Consider the following 16,456-nt stretch of genomic DNA (forward strand, 5'->3'; position numbering starts at 1 on the left):
TCTATCAGGCTTGCTAGACACGATCTGCCCTTCACAAAGCCATGCTGACTGTCTCTGATCAGACCATGATTCTCTAAATGCCCGTAGATCCTATCTCTAAGAATCTTTTCCAACAGCTTTCCCACCACAGACGTAAGGCTCACTGGTATATAATTACCCGGACTATCCCTACTACCTTTTTTGAATGAGGGGACAACATTCGCCTCCCTCCAATCCTCTGGTACCATTCCCGTGGACAATGAGGATATAAAGATCCTAGCCAGAGGCTCAGCAATCTCTTCCCTCGCCTCGTGGAGCAGCCTGGGGAATATTCCATCAGGCCCCAGGGACTTATCCGTCCTAATGTATTTTAACAACTCCAACAGCTCCTCTCCCTTAATATCAACATGCTCCAGAACATCAAACTCACTCATATTGTCCTCACCATCATCAAGTTCCCTCTCATTGGTGAATACCGAAGAGAAGTATTCATTGAGGATCTCGCTCACTTCCACCGCCTTCAGGTACATCTTCCCACCTTTATCTCTAATCAGTCCTACCTTCACTCCTGTCATCCTTTTTTTCTTCACATAATTGAAGAATGCATTGGGGTTTTCCTTTACCCTACTCACCAAGGCCTTCTCATGCCCCCTTCTTGCTCTTCTCAGCCCCTTCTTAAGCTACTTTCTTGCTTCCCTATTTTCCTCAATAGACCCATCTGATCCTTGCTTCCTAAACCTCATGTATGCTGCCTTCTTCCACCTGCCTAGATTTTCCACCTCACTTGTCACCTCACATGGTTCCTTCACCCTACCATTCTTTATCTTCCTCACCGGGACAAATTTATCCCTAACATCCTGCAAGATATCTCTAAACATCGACCACATGTCCATAGTACGTTTCCCTGCAAAAACATCATCCCAATTCATACCCGCAAGTTCTAGCCTTATAGCCTCATAATTTGCCCTTCCCCAATTAAAAATTTTCCTGTCCTCTCTGATTCTATCCTTTTCCATGATAATGCTAAAGGCCAGGGAGCGGTGGTCACTGTCCCCCAGATGCTCACCCACTGAGAGATCTGTGACCTGACCCGGTTCATTACCTAGTACTAGATCTAGTATGGTATTCCCCCTAGTCGGCCTGTCCACATACTGTGACAGGAATCCATCCTGGACACACTTAACAAACTCTGCCCCATCTAAACCCTTGGAACTAATCAGGTGCCAATCAATATTAGGGAAGTTAAAGTCACCCATGATAACAACCCTGTTATTTTTGCACCTTTCCAAAATCTGCCTCCCAGTCTGCTCCTCTGTATCTCTGCTGCTACCAGGGGGCCTATAGAATACCCCCAATAGAGTAACTGCTCCCTTCCTGTTCCTGACTTCCACCCATATTGACTCAAAAAAGGATCCTGCTACATTACCCACCCTTTCTGTAGCTGTAATAGTATCCCTGCCACCCCTCCTCCCCTTTTTCCGCCCTCTCTATCCCTTTTAAAGCACTGAAATCCAGGAATATTGAGATTCCATTCCTGCCCTGAATTATGGAGACCAACATTCTAAAAGCCTTTTTTGCCACCTGCCCTCCTGTGACTCCCCTTTCATGTACTTGTAGTCCAAGCCCCTCTTTTCTGCAACTTCCCAGAGCCCTGCTGTTCACTGTGAAAGTCCTGCTTGGATCTGACTTTCTAAAATGCAACAACCCACACTTAATCCGAATTAAACTTCATTTCCCATACCCCAGTCCACTTACTCAGCTGATCAAAAGCCCCCTGTAATTTTTGATAAACCTTTTCATTGTCTACTATACGCCCTACTTTAGACTCACATGCAAACTTACCAGCCTTCTCTTGTACATTCCTATCCAAATCATTGATGATCAACTACAATGGGCCTAGTACCAAACCCTGATAAACACCACTAGTCTCAGGCCTTCAGGTGGAAAAACAACCTTCCACTATCACCATCTGCTTTCTTCCATCAAGACAATTGTGTATCCAATTAGCCAGCTTTCCCTGGATTCCATACAATCTAACTTTCAGAGCAGTCAACCATGTGGTACCTTATCAAAGGCCATACCATAATCCACATCTACTGCCCTGACCTCGTCCACTTCCTTGATCACACTATCGAAAACTTCCATCAAACTCATTCAATCATTTCCATCCCTCTGCATCCCCTCATCTCCTACCTTTCCAAGGCATCAGCCTCTCAACTTGATTCCACCTGCCCTTCATCCATCTCTTATCTTGTTCCACATCCACAGTGCTGAGGTCGATAGGTTGCAAGCTTCAAGTTCCTCGAAGTGAACCTAACCAATATCCTGTTCTCATCCAAACACAGTCACCATGGCTATGACTCACCAGTATCCCTACTTCCTCAGGAGACTATACAAATTTACTATATCTCCTTTCACCTTCCCTAATTTTTATCAAAACATCCTATCTGGATGCATCATGACTTGGTGTGGCAACTGTTCTGCCTGTGACGATATGCAACTGCAGAGTTGTGGACACAGCTCAGCATATCATGAAAACCAGCCTCCGCTCAACAGACTCTTGTCTATTTTTATCACTATCCTGATAAAGCAGCCAGCATAATCAAAGACCCCAACCACTCTGAACATCTCTCTTTTTCCCTTCCATCGGGACTCAACTGGTATGTTCATTGGACTCAAGGACAGCTCCAGTCCCACTGTTATAAAACTATTGAACATGGAACCATGATACCATATGACATAGAACCAGAATTAGGCCATTTGGCTCATCAAATCTGCCCTGCCATTCCATCATGGCTGTTTTATTACGCCTCTCATTCCCATTCTCCTGCCTTCTCCCCATAATCTTTGCTGTGCTTACTAATCAAGCATCTATCAACCTCCCCTTTAAATATACCCAGTCACTTGGCCTCCAAAGCTGCCTATGGCAATGAATTCGACAGATTCACTACCCTCTGGCTAAAGAAATTCCTCATTATCTCTGTTCTATTGTGACATCCTTGTACTCTGAGGCTGTGCCCTCTTATCCTAGACTTCCCCACTAGAGAAAGCATCCTCTCCAAGTGCATCTAACTAGGTCTTTCAAAATTCGATGACTTTCAATGAGATCCTCCCCGCCCCACCCCATTCTTCCAAACTCCAGTGAAGACAGGCCAGAGCCATCAAATGCTCCTCATACCAACAGTTCCCTGGTAATTGTTGGTATGAGGAGCCTCACAATCTACCTTGCACCTTAATGTCTACCTGCACTACACTTGCTCTGTAGCTGTTACATCTTTATTCTGAACATTATTATTCTTTTACCATGTACTGGCTTCATCCAGTCTTAAAATAAATGGATCTATATGAATGGTATGTAAGACAAGTTTTTCACTGTACTTCAGTAGATGTGATAATAAACCAGTTTGCTAATTTACCAGTTCACCTACCATCTACCAGCCTCTGCCTTTACTCTTGACCCCACCTCCCTCACCCACAAAACAGCCTGCCAGTTTTCTTCCGTTTAACCTACCAGTCCCTGTCTCAACATCCTCTTTCCCCACCCCCCGGGTCTGGCTTCGCCTTCCCAGCATTCCCCGTCATTCATCCATCCCGACTAGTCTCATTTCACCACAACTCGACTTCTGAATATGTATTTAATTCTCTCTCTCTCTCTCGTCTCCCCCTCCCTCTCATCTTTCACAAGTATCACATTTATTTTGTTATGTAAGTTCCGTATAATTGGTTAATTAATGTTAGTGCGGTTTGTCATGATTGTGGTGTACTACTGCTGCAAAAAAATGCCATGTTAGCTATGTTTGTGGCATTTCCACCCTGTATGCGTATAACAATAAACGATGTTTGAACTCAACGTGAACCCTTCCCACTCAAATCCAAATGCAGTTTCTAAATTCACCCTCCCTCGACACTCTCAGTCTTGATATAGGGTAACACACATAAAAGTTGCTGGTGAACGCAGCAGGCCAGGCAGCATCTCTAGGAAGAGGTGCAGTCGACGTTTCAGGCTGAGACCCTTCCTCAGGCACCTCTGCCTAGAGATGCTGCCTGGCCTGCTGCGTTCACCAGCAACTTTTATGTGTGTTGCTTGAATTTCCAGCATCTGCAGAATTCCTGTTGTTTGCCTTGATATAGGGTCTCGGCTTTAAAACGCTGACCACACACAGCATCGCTTCCACAGATGCTGCCAGACCCGCTGAGTTCCCCTTGCAGTTTACGGGTTATTTGATGTAAATTTGGCGCGTATGTAAGTGGGAGAGGTAGCTGGAAGGATTGGAGCAATTGATCCCACTATGCAGTTAATGGTCATTCTTTGTTGCCACCTGGCGGCTAAAGGCGGAACTGCTGACTTCATCTGAGCTCCTTTTTGTAATTTCACGGTGCAAAAAAAAACAATCAGCAAATGTTTGTTCCACTGTCTGATTCGAAAATTCTTTAAATAATTTTAGTTTTATTTATTACGGGAAGAGGGTGAAAGTAAGCCAGTATTTGTGGTATTATTCCATTAAATTACGGCTAATCTTTTACCTCAGTATTACCTTCCTGTCCTTTTCTTCTCTTAACAACTAAATAACTTGAATATTCTTGATCAGTGAGCCTTGCGAACATATTTTTCCTCATCTTGGTATAAATGGCGATTCTTTGTTTTGTGTCTGTGACCCCAGGTTCTTGAGATCCCCGAAGAGAAAATATTAAATCTGCATCTACCCTGTCAAATGGTACAAATTTCAATGTATATCCCATTCTTATAAACTCTACAGTACAGACGCAGATGGGTTAATCCCTCATGGCTGCACAAGTCCTCCACCACAAGTCCTCCAGGCCAATCGGTCCCTGGCATGTGATCCATCAATTAATAAGATCCCCGTTGACAGGGCCATAAAGACCACGCAATAGCCACTGCTCTACATACGGTCCTTACACATCTTAGAAGAAGGATGCTTGTGTGAGAATGCTGTTCTTGGACTATAATTCAGCATTCAACACCATAGTTCTATCCAGGCTCGACAAGAAACTCAGAGACCTCGGTCTTGACCCTGCCTTGTGCAGCTGGATCCTGGACTTCCTGTCAGATCGCCAGCAGGTTGTAAGAGTGGGCTCCCTCACCTCCAGCCCTCTGACTCTCAATACAGGAGCCCCTCAGGGCTGCGTACTGAGTCCCCTCCTTTACTCCCTGTATACCCATGACTGTGTCTCCACCCACAGTTCTAATCTGCTAATTAAATTTGCTGACGACACTATATTGATTGGCCTCATCTCAAACAATAACGAGGTGCCCGACAGGGAAAAAGTCATCTCTCTGATGCAGTGGTGTCAATAAAACAACCTCTCCCTCAATGTCCCAAAAACAAAGGAGCTGGTTGTGGATTACAGGAGAAATGGAGACGGGCTAACCCCTACTGACATCAATGCATCCGGGGCTGAGAGGGCGAACAGCTTTAAATTCCTCGGCATAAAGATCACCGAGGATCTCACGTGGTCTGTACACACCAGCAGTGTGGTGAAAAAAGTACAACAGCACCTCTTTCACCTCAGACGGTTGAGGAAGTTTGATATGGGCCCCCAAATCCTAAGAACTTTCTACAGTATGGGAACTGTACCTCCCTTAATAGCAGGATTCTGCAGAGAGTGGTTCGGACAACCCAGCGCATCTGTAGTTGTGAATTTCCCATGATTCAGGACATTTGCAAAAGCAGGTGTGTAATAAAGGCCCGGTAGGATCACTGGGGACCCGAGTCACCCCAACCACAATCTATTCCAGCTGCTACCATCTGGGAAATGGTACCGCAGCATAAAAGCCAGAACCAACAGGCTCCGGGACAGCTTCTTCCACCAGGCCATCAGACTGATTAACTCACACTGATCTGAGTGTATTCTATGTCACTTTGACTGTTCTGTTTATTATAAATTACTATGATTGCACATTGCACAATTAGACCGAGACCTAAGGTAAAGATTTTACCCCTCGTGAGTGAAGGGTGTAAGAAATAAAGTCAATTCAATTCAAGACATAGGAGCAGAATTTGGCCGTCCTCCGCCATCCCGTCATGGCTGATTTATTATCCCTCTCAACCCAATTATCCTGTCTTTTTCCGTATCTCACTCAGAAACGCCAAATCAACCAAATCATCAAAAGTAGGCAGTAGAAATTTATATGGGCATGATTTTATTAATGAAGGAACGTGGAATCGGTTTGATTTTCCTATTTATTTACTGTCCGTTGCGCCGCTGGCGTTTAGGGCAACAATGAAGGTCCTCCATCTCTGTCCATACCCTCGTATACAGACATGGAAGGATTCTTCAGTGCTGCTTCCATGACTTTTTTTGACTAGTCACCGTTGTTAGCCCTGAGCTGAACCCTCAAACCTAGAGGACGGTGGACCACTGTCAGTTTGGCCTCTACACTTTGACCGGTTTGGCATGGGTGACCCTACCAAGAGCCAAAGCTGACCCCAGCCAACATAGCACTCTGGGTCATTGAGGTACGCGCGCCTCCAAATCAGGACAAGGTTATGGTCCTCTTGGAGGTGTTAGATTTTCGACAATCATGAAATCTTTAGTGCAGAATATGCGAATGTACAATAATGCATTTGGTACACGGTGAATGACGCGATTATTACCACCACTCACCCCCTAAAACAGAAACAGAAAATGTTCCACAGATCCCGCGGCATCTATGGGGAGAGAAATATTTGAAAATAATCTTGTATTTTTAAAGAAAATGCACAAGAAGTTACCAAAACCGGAAATCTGAAATACAAAAGGATGCTGAAAAGGATCATAAGTAAATAAGTACATTTAATATTAAACACATATACGTCACCATATAGAGCCCTGATATTCATCTTTTGCGGGCATACGCAGTAACTTAAAGAAAGACAATAGAATTTACGAAAGACAGTACCCAGCAGGGGACGAGAGAGAGACAGAGAGAGAGAGGGAGAGAGAGAGAGAGAGAGAGAGATAGAGATAGATAGATAGATAGATAGATAGATAGAGAGAGAGAGAGAGAGAGAGAAAGAGTTTGATAACGATAAATATCTAGAACACGAAATGAAGAGTCATTGATAGTGAGTCCATAAGTTATAGGAACGGTTCCGTGATGGGGCAAGTGAAGTTATCCACTCTGGTTCAAGAGCCTGATGGTGAAGGAGTAATAATTTCCTGAACCTGGTGGTGTGCGTCCTGAGGCTCCTGTACCTCCTTTCTGATGACAGCAGCGAGAAGAGAGCAAGTTCTGGGTGGTGTTGGTCGTTGAAGATAGATGGGCTTTTCTGAGCCAGTAATCCGCGGAGACGTGCTCAATAGTAGGGAGGGCTTTACCCGTGATGTACTAGGCCATATCCACTACTTTTTGTAGAATTATTCGTTCAAGGGCATTGGTGTTTCTAAACTAGGCCGTGATTCAACCAGTCAATAAACGCTTCACCAGATATCTATAGAAGTTTGACAAAGTTTTCTGAGGAGGTAGAGGCGTTGCCGTGCTTTCTTCCTAAGTACATTTACGTGCTGCGTCCTGGGCAGATCCTCAGAAATGATAACTCGGAGGAATTTTAAGTTCCTTTCAAACGACTACGAGCTTCATAGGAAAGGCTCCATCTACCTGAAAATCTCTCTGCTCAGTGGCTACCTGACTAGCTGCATTTTTCCCATTCTCTTTCTCGCTATTACGAGGGGTGATTGATAAGTTCGTGGCCTAAGGTAGAAGGAGATGAGTTATTAACTTACATAAAAGTTGCTTGAATTTCCAGCATCTGCAGAATTCCTGGTGTTTGAGTTATTAAGTTCAAACTTTTCGCATTTTCAATCAAAAGAGTTGAACTGTTCGTGCATGTACCGAGAGCTGTATAATTCTACCATAGGCTACGAACTTATCAATCACCCCGGCTGTGGACCACTTCTACAAAGGAGGGATCCGTATGCTCCACGACCGCTGGACTAAGTGTGTAAATGTAGGAGGGGACTATGTTGAAAAATAAATGTGCTAGGTTTTCTGAAATTGACTCCTTTTACCTTAGGCCATGAACTTATCAATCACCCCTCTTATAGTGTTTAATCTTCATGGCCTGAATAATTTACTGGACAACGTTTTATTTATAATCTTGACGAAAAATGAAAGATCATAAATCACCCGCAAAGAAAAATATGCCTAGCCAAACGACTTTACATGTCAGAGACTCTTGTGACACTGTTTATATTAAAGATTCAGCGTCGCCAGTAGAACAGGGACGGGTGGGGAAGAGAAAGAGAATTCACCGTAATTGACATGATCCAGATGACGGGACAGCGGCACAGACACAACATGAGCTGCGAGTTCTCGCCTCTCTCATCGCTCAACATCGGGCAAAGTACAGTTCAGTAAATGGACTTGTTGCTTTTCTGTAAACAGCGCCGAGCCGCACTCCCTGATTATGTGTTTCACTCTGCAGCGTTAAAAAAAAACAGCTCTCGTCAAATCTGTATCCTTTAAAAAAAACAGTTCTTGTCAAATTTAGCTAAGTTCGGCTTTCAAAAAGTCACCAGCATTGTAAATGAAGAAAGCTAATCATTAACTAATAGTTTATTAAGCATCATTTACTACCGCTCCCCGTCACTTGGCCAGTTGTATCCAGACCGCTGCCTGATGATTTACGGTTGATTCTCATTTAAAGCCATATAAATTCAGTCTCTCGATTACAGCTACTGATTCTCATTTCCTTTGCCGTTTTCACTGCTTAATGCAACTTACCAATGAATTCACATGTTGTGACAGCTTTGAATAATGGGAGTGCATGTTATGTAAAGTGACAACAGTCAACATACCTGAGCGAAGTCAGCTTGTGAGCCAAGCACCCGGTTACCGTATGAAATTGGCGGAATGAATTGTTGAATAATATATAGTTTTGAAGAAGACCGAGGGAAGGGAGGCAGTAATTGCAGATGGCCCTGTGAAGATGTGAATTCATTTTAAAATGCAGTTCATGTGCAATTTATAATTAGTCAAATTTAAAAAGGATGCTTACACTTTCAGAATATGGAAGCTCTGAAGAAAGGACACGGCCATGCCACGTTAACACGGTCCCCTTCTCCCCAGATGCTGTCTGACCTGATGAACATTCGCAGCATTTTTTTCATTTTATTTCAGCTGTCCAGCATCTGCAGTGTTTTATAGTAGGACATAGGAATTGACGCTTGGTTCAGAGAAGTCAGCCTTACCATACATGTCATAGACTTTGTAACTATACTCACTGACCAAATGCCACCCGAACCCCAGTTTAGAAATGTAATACTGCCCCCCAACAGGTAATCGCAGAGTGAGGAGGCATGTGTTCAATAGATGGCCAAAATCAGCAAAGGTTTGAAATTATCTCGCGGTATATTGTTCACTTACCTTCTGTTGTTTAAGTGGCAGTGCCAATCACTTTGAGCTAAGTGGGTTAACATTTACCTATCGCAGCAAATGAAGGAATTTCAGACCAATGTCCGTCACCTAGTCTTCAATCACTCATAAACTCAAGGGATTCTGCAGATGCTGAAAATTTTGCGCAACACATACAAACTGCTGGAGGAACTCAGCAAAGCAGGCAACATCTGTAGAGGGGAATAAACAGCCGGCGTTTCCCGCTGAGAACCTTAATCAGGACTGTTTGAGTGTGTGTGTGTGTGTGTGTGTGTGTGTGTGTGTGTGTGTGTGTGTGTGTTGTTCACCCGCTCCTAATCGGGAATTTTTCGTGTAACGATCGACTGTGAAGCCGCCACAGCCCAATAGTTCGTCTATGCTTCACGCGTGTGTTTACACGCGAAGAATGCGTTCCGCTGGCTTAGTGCGGACAGAGGTACAATATCCAGACAACGCCACCAGGCTCGTCGGTGGCGTCAAGAGGGAAGAGGGATTACAAGAAAAACACAAGCCAAAGGACGAGGCAATGGTTTATAGGGTCTCTGTAGGTGAACTCTGCAGAAAGCAGAGGTCAAGGGGACCAGAGCCCTAAAACCCTCTCCTAAGTATTATAAACACGCATTCTGCTGTAAATGTTTTACACAGTTGCTTCCTTACACCGGGGTTTCCCACCCTTTTTACCCCATGGACCAGAGTCATTAAGCAAGGGGTCCGTAGACCCCAGTTTGTGAACCCTGTCTTACACCCCTATCACCTTCTCCGCGTAAATGCTCACACAATCGTCTGCGTAAGCCATTTACCCCTTTCAGAAATCACTCTTCTACTTCAGAAGTAACCATTCGATTTATCTCAAACGTAGACTGACAGAAGTAGAGATATTTACATGGATACACACAACTCGATTCAGCGAGGAGAAGTCGGTGCAGAGAGCCGTGTCAGCGGCTGGATCAATAACTGACTGAATGAGCTTACTGCTCTCCCCCTTGCTCCAATTCCAAACAAGGCTAAACTGCCCAGAACACCGCTGCTGACGTTCGCCCGCTCTCAGACACTGGGTCCTGGTGTTTACTTTCAACACGTGGCCGCCTCGTCATGACACACTCCGGTTCCTGGTATAAAAGGAGGAGTTAGCGCGCTGTCCAGTTGTCGAGCAGCTCCTTGCCCGAGCTGCCTTGGTAAACTTCAGAGCAGCTCCCAGCAGCGTCAGCCGCAGTCCAACACGGCTGCTTCTTCCCACTCACAGTCGCTCGGGTGATGATTAAGAAGATGTCGCCTTGTGAGACCGAGCTGAACGTCCCTACCAAAAACTGTTACCGGATGGTCATCCTCGGCTCCTCCAAAGTGGGCAAAAGCGCCATCGTATCTCGATTCCTCAACAGCAAGTTCGACGATCAGTATACGCCGACCATCGAGGATTTCCACCGCAAGTTTTACAGCATCCGAGGCGACATCTATCAGCTGGATATCCTGGACACCTCGGGAAACCACCCCTTCCCGGCAATGAGGCGCCTCTCCATCCTGACAGGTGAGGAACGGCCGGTTTCGAGATCGAGAAAGCCCCGCGGACAGACGCCAAAGGGCTAGAGTGGTGGGGTGGGGAGGCAAACTCATAAACACGGTTGTTGCAGCGTAGTGGCTTGAGCAGATTTGAGGGGTGAGTTGGTTCATCCTCAGTACCTAAATCCTAAAGTCTTTTTTTTGTTTCGGTTACAGGGGATGTGTTCATCTTGGTTTTCAGTCTAGACAACCGCGACTCCTTCGAGGAGGTGCAGCGACTGAAGCAGCAGATCGTGGAGACCAAGTCGTGTCTGAAGAACAAAACCAAAGAAAACATTGAAGTGCCCATTGTGATTTGCGGCAACAAAAGCGACCGGGACTTTTACAGAGAAGTGCCGAGAGAGAAGATCGAGCAGCTGATAGACGGCGACACGAAGTGCGCTTACTTCGAAATCTCGGCCAAGAGGAACACAAAGGTGGACGAGATGTTCCAGACCCTGTTCACCATGGCCAAGTTGCCCAGCGAAATGAGTCCAGATCTCCACAGGAAGGTGTCAGTGCAGTACTGTGACATCCTGCACCGCAAGACCTTTCGCAGCCGTAAAATTAAAGACGAGGATGCGTACGGTATCGTGGCGCCGTTCGCCCGAAGACCGAGTGTGCACAGCGATCTGATGTACATCAAGGAGAAGGCGATCGGCGGCGCCCACGCCAGGGACAAGGAGCGCTGTGTGATCAGTTAAACCCGCTTCGGAGCCCTGAAAGGGACGCAATTTACTAGATCCGAAGGATGTGTTTGGCCCGTTATCCACGGTGTATAGCTGTAAACGAAACGGTGTCGGAAGGTTTTCAGAGACAGGAGTGGTGCTTGGCTTACTGCTACCGAGAGCAGTGCTCGCTTAACACCGCAGTCGAGCGCTGGCGGAGCCTACTCTGCCGCCTTTCCCAGCGTCAGGTGTGAGCGAAGGGACTACGAGAAAAATGAACACTAAATGACACTCACGGGGCAGAGGAGAGGGTATTTTTTTTTATCAAATCTCATTCCCCCTCCCCCGAAGAATATTCATTGTGTCGTATTGACTGTGAAGTTTTCGTACTTGAGTTTTTTAATTTATTTAAAACGATTGTAGTATTGATTTGTACAAACTCCTTGCAGTACAATGCGTAACAGAATGTTTACAATCGGCAACAGTTCGTTGCATAATGGCACTAATGTTGTACTTGCAAAAATGAACAAAGTCTTATAAATTTTTTAAATAAATGTTTTCAAATTTAATCTCTTGTGTGATGCCTACTGATTTTTTTAAAAGCAGTGAATGGATTTGCATTATTGCTTAACTTCAGTTAGTTTTATTAGATGATTCAGAGATAGGGAGAGGCTGGCTGGCTTGGAAGTAGCGGGATATGTGATGAAATTCACCCAAACAACATCGGCGGACAGAACCAATTCCTTAAACCTGATCGGAACAGGGTCAATTAGCTCCCCATTCTTTATGACATCCAGGTAGATTGTCCCCTTCACCCAAACAAAATGATGATACCTCACAAAGGGTGTAAATATTTCCCACTAGATTGCCAGAGCAACTGTACAAAAAAATTCCACTACTTAGATAATAGCCATTGAAAAGGAATTAAATACTCCCGAGTACTCCCAGCACGATTGGAGATTTCAAAGTTCCTTTGATGTGCAAAGTGAAAGACAATGAGGAAGATCGGAGTACACGCGGGTTTACCGATGCAGGTACTAAACATTTAGGAATACCCGCAGGCTATAGTCGACTTCCGAAAAGTTACTTCATTCTTCTCGATGGAGCCGGATTTCGCTATAGAAGGATAATTCATGTATGCGTCTGCATTGCAAATTTAGGGTCATAGAGTTGCACAGCACGGAAACGGGCCATTCGGCCCAACCCTTCATATGGACTGAGGCTCCCCCACCCCCCAGCTGGTTCCTATTTGTCTAGCATTTCACCCATATCCACCTAATTATTTTCCTATCCATTAACCTGCCTAAATGTCTTTTAACACACACACACACACACACACACACACACACACACACAAATACTGGAGGGAATCAGCAAGTCAGGCAGCATTTACTGAGCGGAATAAACAGTCAGCGTTTCAGTCTGAGACAAGTTTCTCCACTTAATGTTGCTTGAGATTTCCAGTACTTGTAAAATCTCCTTCAAACGTCGGAGTCGACCCGTCTATACAACTTCTGCACAATCTGAATGAAAATCTATCTCCTTTCATCTTAAACGTATGCACTCTAGTTTCAGACTCCGTTCCTCTGGGAAGAAGACTAGGATAATCACATTCTGTCTATCGCAGGACAAACAGATCTGCAGACAATACTCCACGTGCAGTCTCACCAATATTCTATACACCTGTGTAACATGATGTGCTTAGAGCCAACGTGTTTAAAGTCCTATTGTATATATGGACACATTTTAACAATAAAATTAAAGAGAAGTATTTCTGCAGATGAAATGAAGTTGCTCTCTGAATGACAGGACTTGTGCAATAGTGAGAGATGGACAAGCTGGCATTGTCTTCTCTGGAGTGACAGACATTGAGAGGAGACTGGGCAGAAATGTAATATGAGAGGCATAAAGTATTCAGCCAGTGGATGGAAATGTTTAGTAGTAAAGAAAATGTATTTAAGGTGAGAGGAAGAACTTTCAGATATATGTGCGGTATTTTACTGAGAGACTGGTGGGTGTCTGGATTGTGATGCCGGGGTGCTGGTGGTAGATACTGTGCTGCATTCTATGTAATGAAAAGTAAAAAAAAATGGCGGGGGGGGGCACTTCCGCAGCACATTTCACTACCTGGAGATATTATAAATGCATTAAAGCCATCTCAGAGATTAAAATGTAGTCGGTGTTCGAGCATAATGAATTGGGCAGCACATATACACCAGTGAAGTAATGACTCAGAACGGCATTCCTTTAGCTGAGGCTTAGTGTTGAATACATATTAGTCGAAGCAGAGGATGACATCACCTTTCCTCTACCAAGTCTTGCCAGGAGACTTTTACCAAATTTTCAGGATGTAGGTGTTGCTGGTAGACCAGCATTTATCGCCCATTTTTCATTGCCTTTCGGCAGATGGTGTGCCGCTGCAGTCCTTCCAGTGAAGATGTTCCTCCTGTCCTCTGAGCTGGGCAATTCCAGGATTTACACTCAGCAGTGAGGAAGGTGCCGTGATCTATTTTCAAGCCAGGGTGGTGCGTGACTTGAAGAGTGCTCCTGTCACCTGCCCTCCTTGATGAAAAATGTCCTGAGTGTGGCAGGTCAGAGCATCAAGGCAAGTGCATATTCTAAATGAATCACAGCATACTCATCCCATCATATTAGTAAATCCACCCCACCAACCCTTCTAGCACCAGGTCTGTAGCTCTGAAGGATGCAAGTACACAATTATTAAATCATTTTTAATTTAAGATCTTGATGAAAACTAAACATACTTTAAATTAAATTAACTAGATTAGCACTAAACTACATAACCAAATAAATCAAAGATGGGAGGATGGGAGATTTGTTGCAACTGGGAGTATATGGGAGTTTATGGGCATTTTTGCCCAAGTAAACTGCATTTAACTACAATTTGAGGAGCGTTAAATCCATGTTAAGGGCTGCAGTTATTACTATGGAATAAAAGAGGAGGAACTTACCTGGACCTTTTGCTTCAGGAGGCAATCACACCCTTTAGGTTAAATGCTTTAGAACCAACACGTGATCAGAGATAGAAATGTATGACTGAGGTATGGGAATCCAAGAGGTTATAATATGGGATCCTCAGTCCCTGCCCTTGTCCAATAAGTTTGAGGTCCTCATAACCCTTTAAGACAAATGTGGAGTTGCTGAGATAAGTAAACTGACCATGACACCATGGTACAGAAAGCTACTTAGGATGATGTGTGAGGCAGTATTAAAGAGGCAGGTTTTTGTAATAATGGCTAAATTGCTAAGAGAAACTGATGTTAAAAATATAGAGTTAAAAATTTCATGGTAAAAGAGAACTAAAATCCAGGACACCTAGAAAACATTAGCCAGATTTAAGACAGTCAATGTGGGCTTAATGAAAGGACAATTGCGTTAAAAGAAAACAACTGCTGGAGGTTTTTTGAAGGTGCATCTGGGAGGCTAGATAAAGGAGAACCAGTGAACTTGGTGTATTTTGGTTTTCAGAAGGCTTTTGATAAACTCCTGCATAGTGTGCAAAATTAAAGCTCATTGCATTGGAGATACCAAGCTTGGACAGGTAGCAAATTGGTTGATGGACAGGAAACAGAGAGTGGCAATAAGAGTTGCAGATGACTAGTGGGCTACTGAAGAAATCTGTGCCTGGGTGCCAGCTATTCACAACATACAACAACGATCGGGATGAGGAAAATGAACGTAACACTTACAAGTTTGCCAGTGAGGGGAGATGGGGGTAGACTAAATCTGGATTCAATTAGGGTTTGGAATTAGAGGGGATTGTACTGTAACCTTCCTGTATATTGGGTACAAGAAGAATGTTTCTCTTCCTCGGAAAGCCTAGAAGCAGGCTTCATTATTTCAGGATACATTGTAAACTGTTTAGGATAAAAAGGAGGAGAGTTGACTTTGCTCAGTGTGGTGAATCTGTGGAAGGCAGTGGAGGCTACTTACCGGGTACTGTATACAATCTTCTACAAATAACAAATTGCCTTTTTTTTTATTAAGTACAATCATGGACAATAGCCAGATCAGAAATGCTGATCAAGTCAACTTGTTCCCAAAGAGAACTCTGATAGGCCAATCAGATGGTTCACTGCTGCTCAGCGATAGAACACAAAAAAATCATATATACAATTAAGAAATATTAAAAATTAGTAGAAATACTGGAGTCATGATGATCATGATGAAGTCTGTTGGAGAGAGACATCTATAAGCATGCTGTCCTCCATAATTCAAAGAGATTGAAGGATAAGTTTGCAGGGTGACAAAATGTGGCACGAGCACTTGGAACTAAAAACTAATCCCTACCGGGAGAAAACAGCACCTGTTCTTTCTGCACTGTTCTCCAGCAGTTTAAGCACTAAGTCCAGCCGGAACATAACTCACAAGTGCTTTTGAAAGTCAGGTATTAACCCTACCTACCAACAACCAAGCATTGCCATCCTGGTCCCCTTCATGATAGCTTATGAAGAAGCATGTGACTTCCCTCCCACAGATGATAGGTGTTTGTGCACTCCACTCTTGAAGGCTTGGACCCCCATCGTCACAGATGTTTCCAACCACAGCATCTGGAAGGCTGTTCCAAATTCTGATAGCGCAGTGAAGGAAGCTTCTATCCTTGAAGGTTCTTGCATCAGGCATAGAAACAGCATGAGCAGGCAAAGATAAACTTGATTGTGTGGTGCGCCATCTCTCATAAGATGAAGGCAGCAGGGCGCGGAGGTCTGCAGAGCTGTGGCTGGTGTACATTTTGTATAGCACAGTAGCTGCAGCAACCTGTCATCTGTGGTGTAAACTACTGATGGCTAGCTTCTCACGAGCTGTGGCTTCATCTACACCTATAATCCTGAGAGCCTTTCTTTGAATGGAATCAAGCTGGCTGAGGACACTCTGT

At 44.3% G+C, this 16,456-nt stretch overlaps 1 protein-coding gene and 1 long non-coding RNA gene across 2 annotated transcripts; one reads left to right on the forward strand and one right to left on the reverse strand.

Moving 5' to 3' along the window:
* Positions 1 to 6,955: 6,955 nt before the first annotated feature.
* LOC134351346 (uncharacterized) lies at positions 6,956 to 9,316 on the reverse strand. Its single transcript, XR_010019131.1, has 3 exons — positions 8,979 to 9,316; positions 8,779 to 8,901; positions 6,956 to 8,399 (listed from the first exon to the last, which is right to left on the reverse strand). It is a non-coding gene; the product is annotated as an uncharacterized LOC134351346 (long non-coding RNA).
* A 1,174-nt stretch (positions 9,317 to 10,490) lies between these two features.
* Positions 10,491 to 12,094, forward strand: rasd1 (RAS, dexamethasone-induced 1). Its single transcript, XM_063057419.1, has 2 exons — positions 10,491 to 10,880; positions 11,069 to 12,094. Exons 1-2 carry the CDS (start codon positions 10,610 to 10,612, stop codon positions 11,593 to 11,595), a joined length of 798 nt encoding a protein of 265 aa, XP_062913489.1. The 5' UTR covers positions 10,491 to 10,609; the 3' UTR covers positions 11,596 to 12,094.
* The last annotated feature ends 4,362 nt before the right edge of the window (positions 12,095 to 16,456 follow it).

This window comes from Mobula hypostoma, chromosome 9 (genome assembly GCF_963921235.1).
Source record: "Mobula hypostoma chromosome 9, sMobHyp1.1, whole genome shotgun sequence".
Taxonomy (NCBI): Eukaryota; Metazoa; Chordata; class Chondrichthyes; order Myliobatiformes; family Myliobatidae; genus Mobula; species Mobula hypostoma.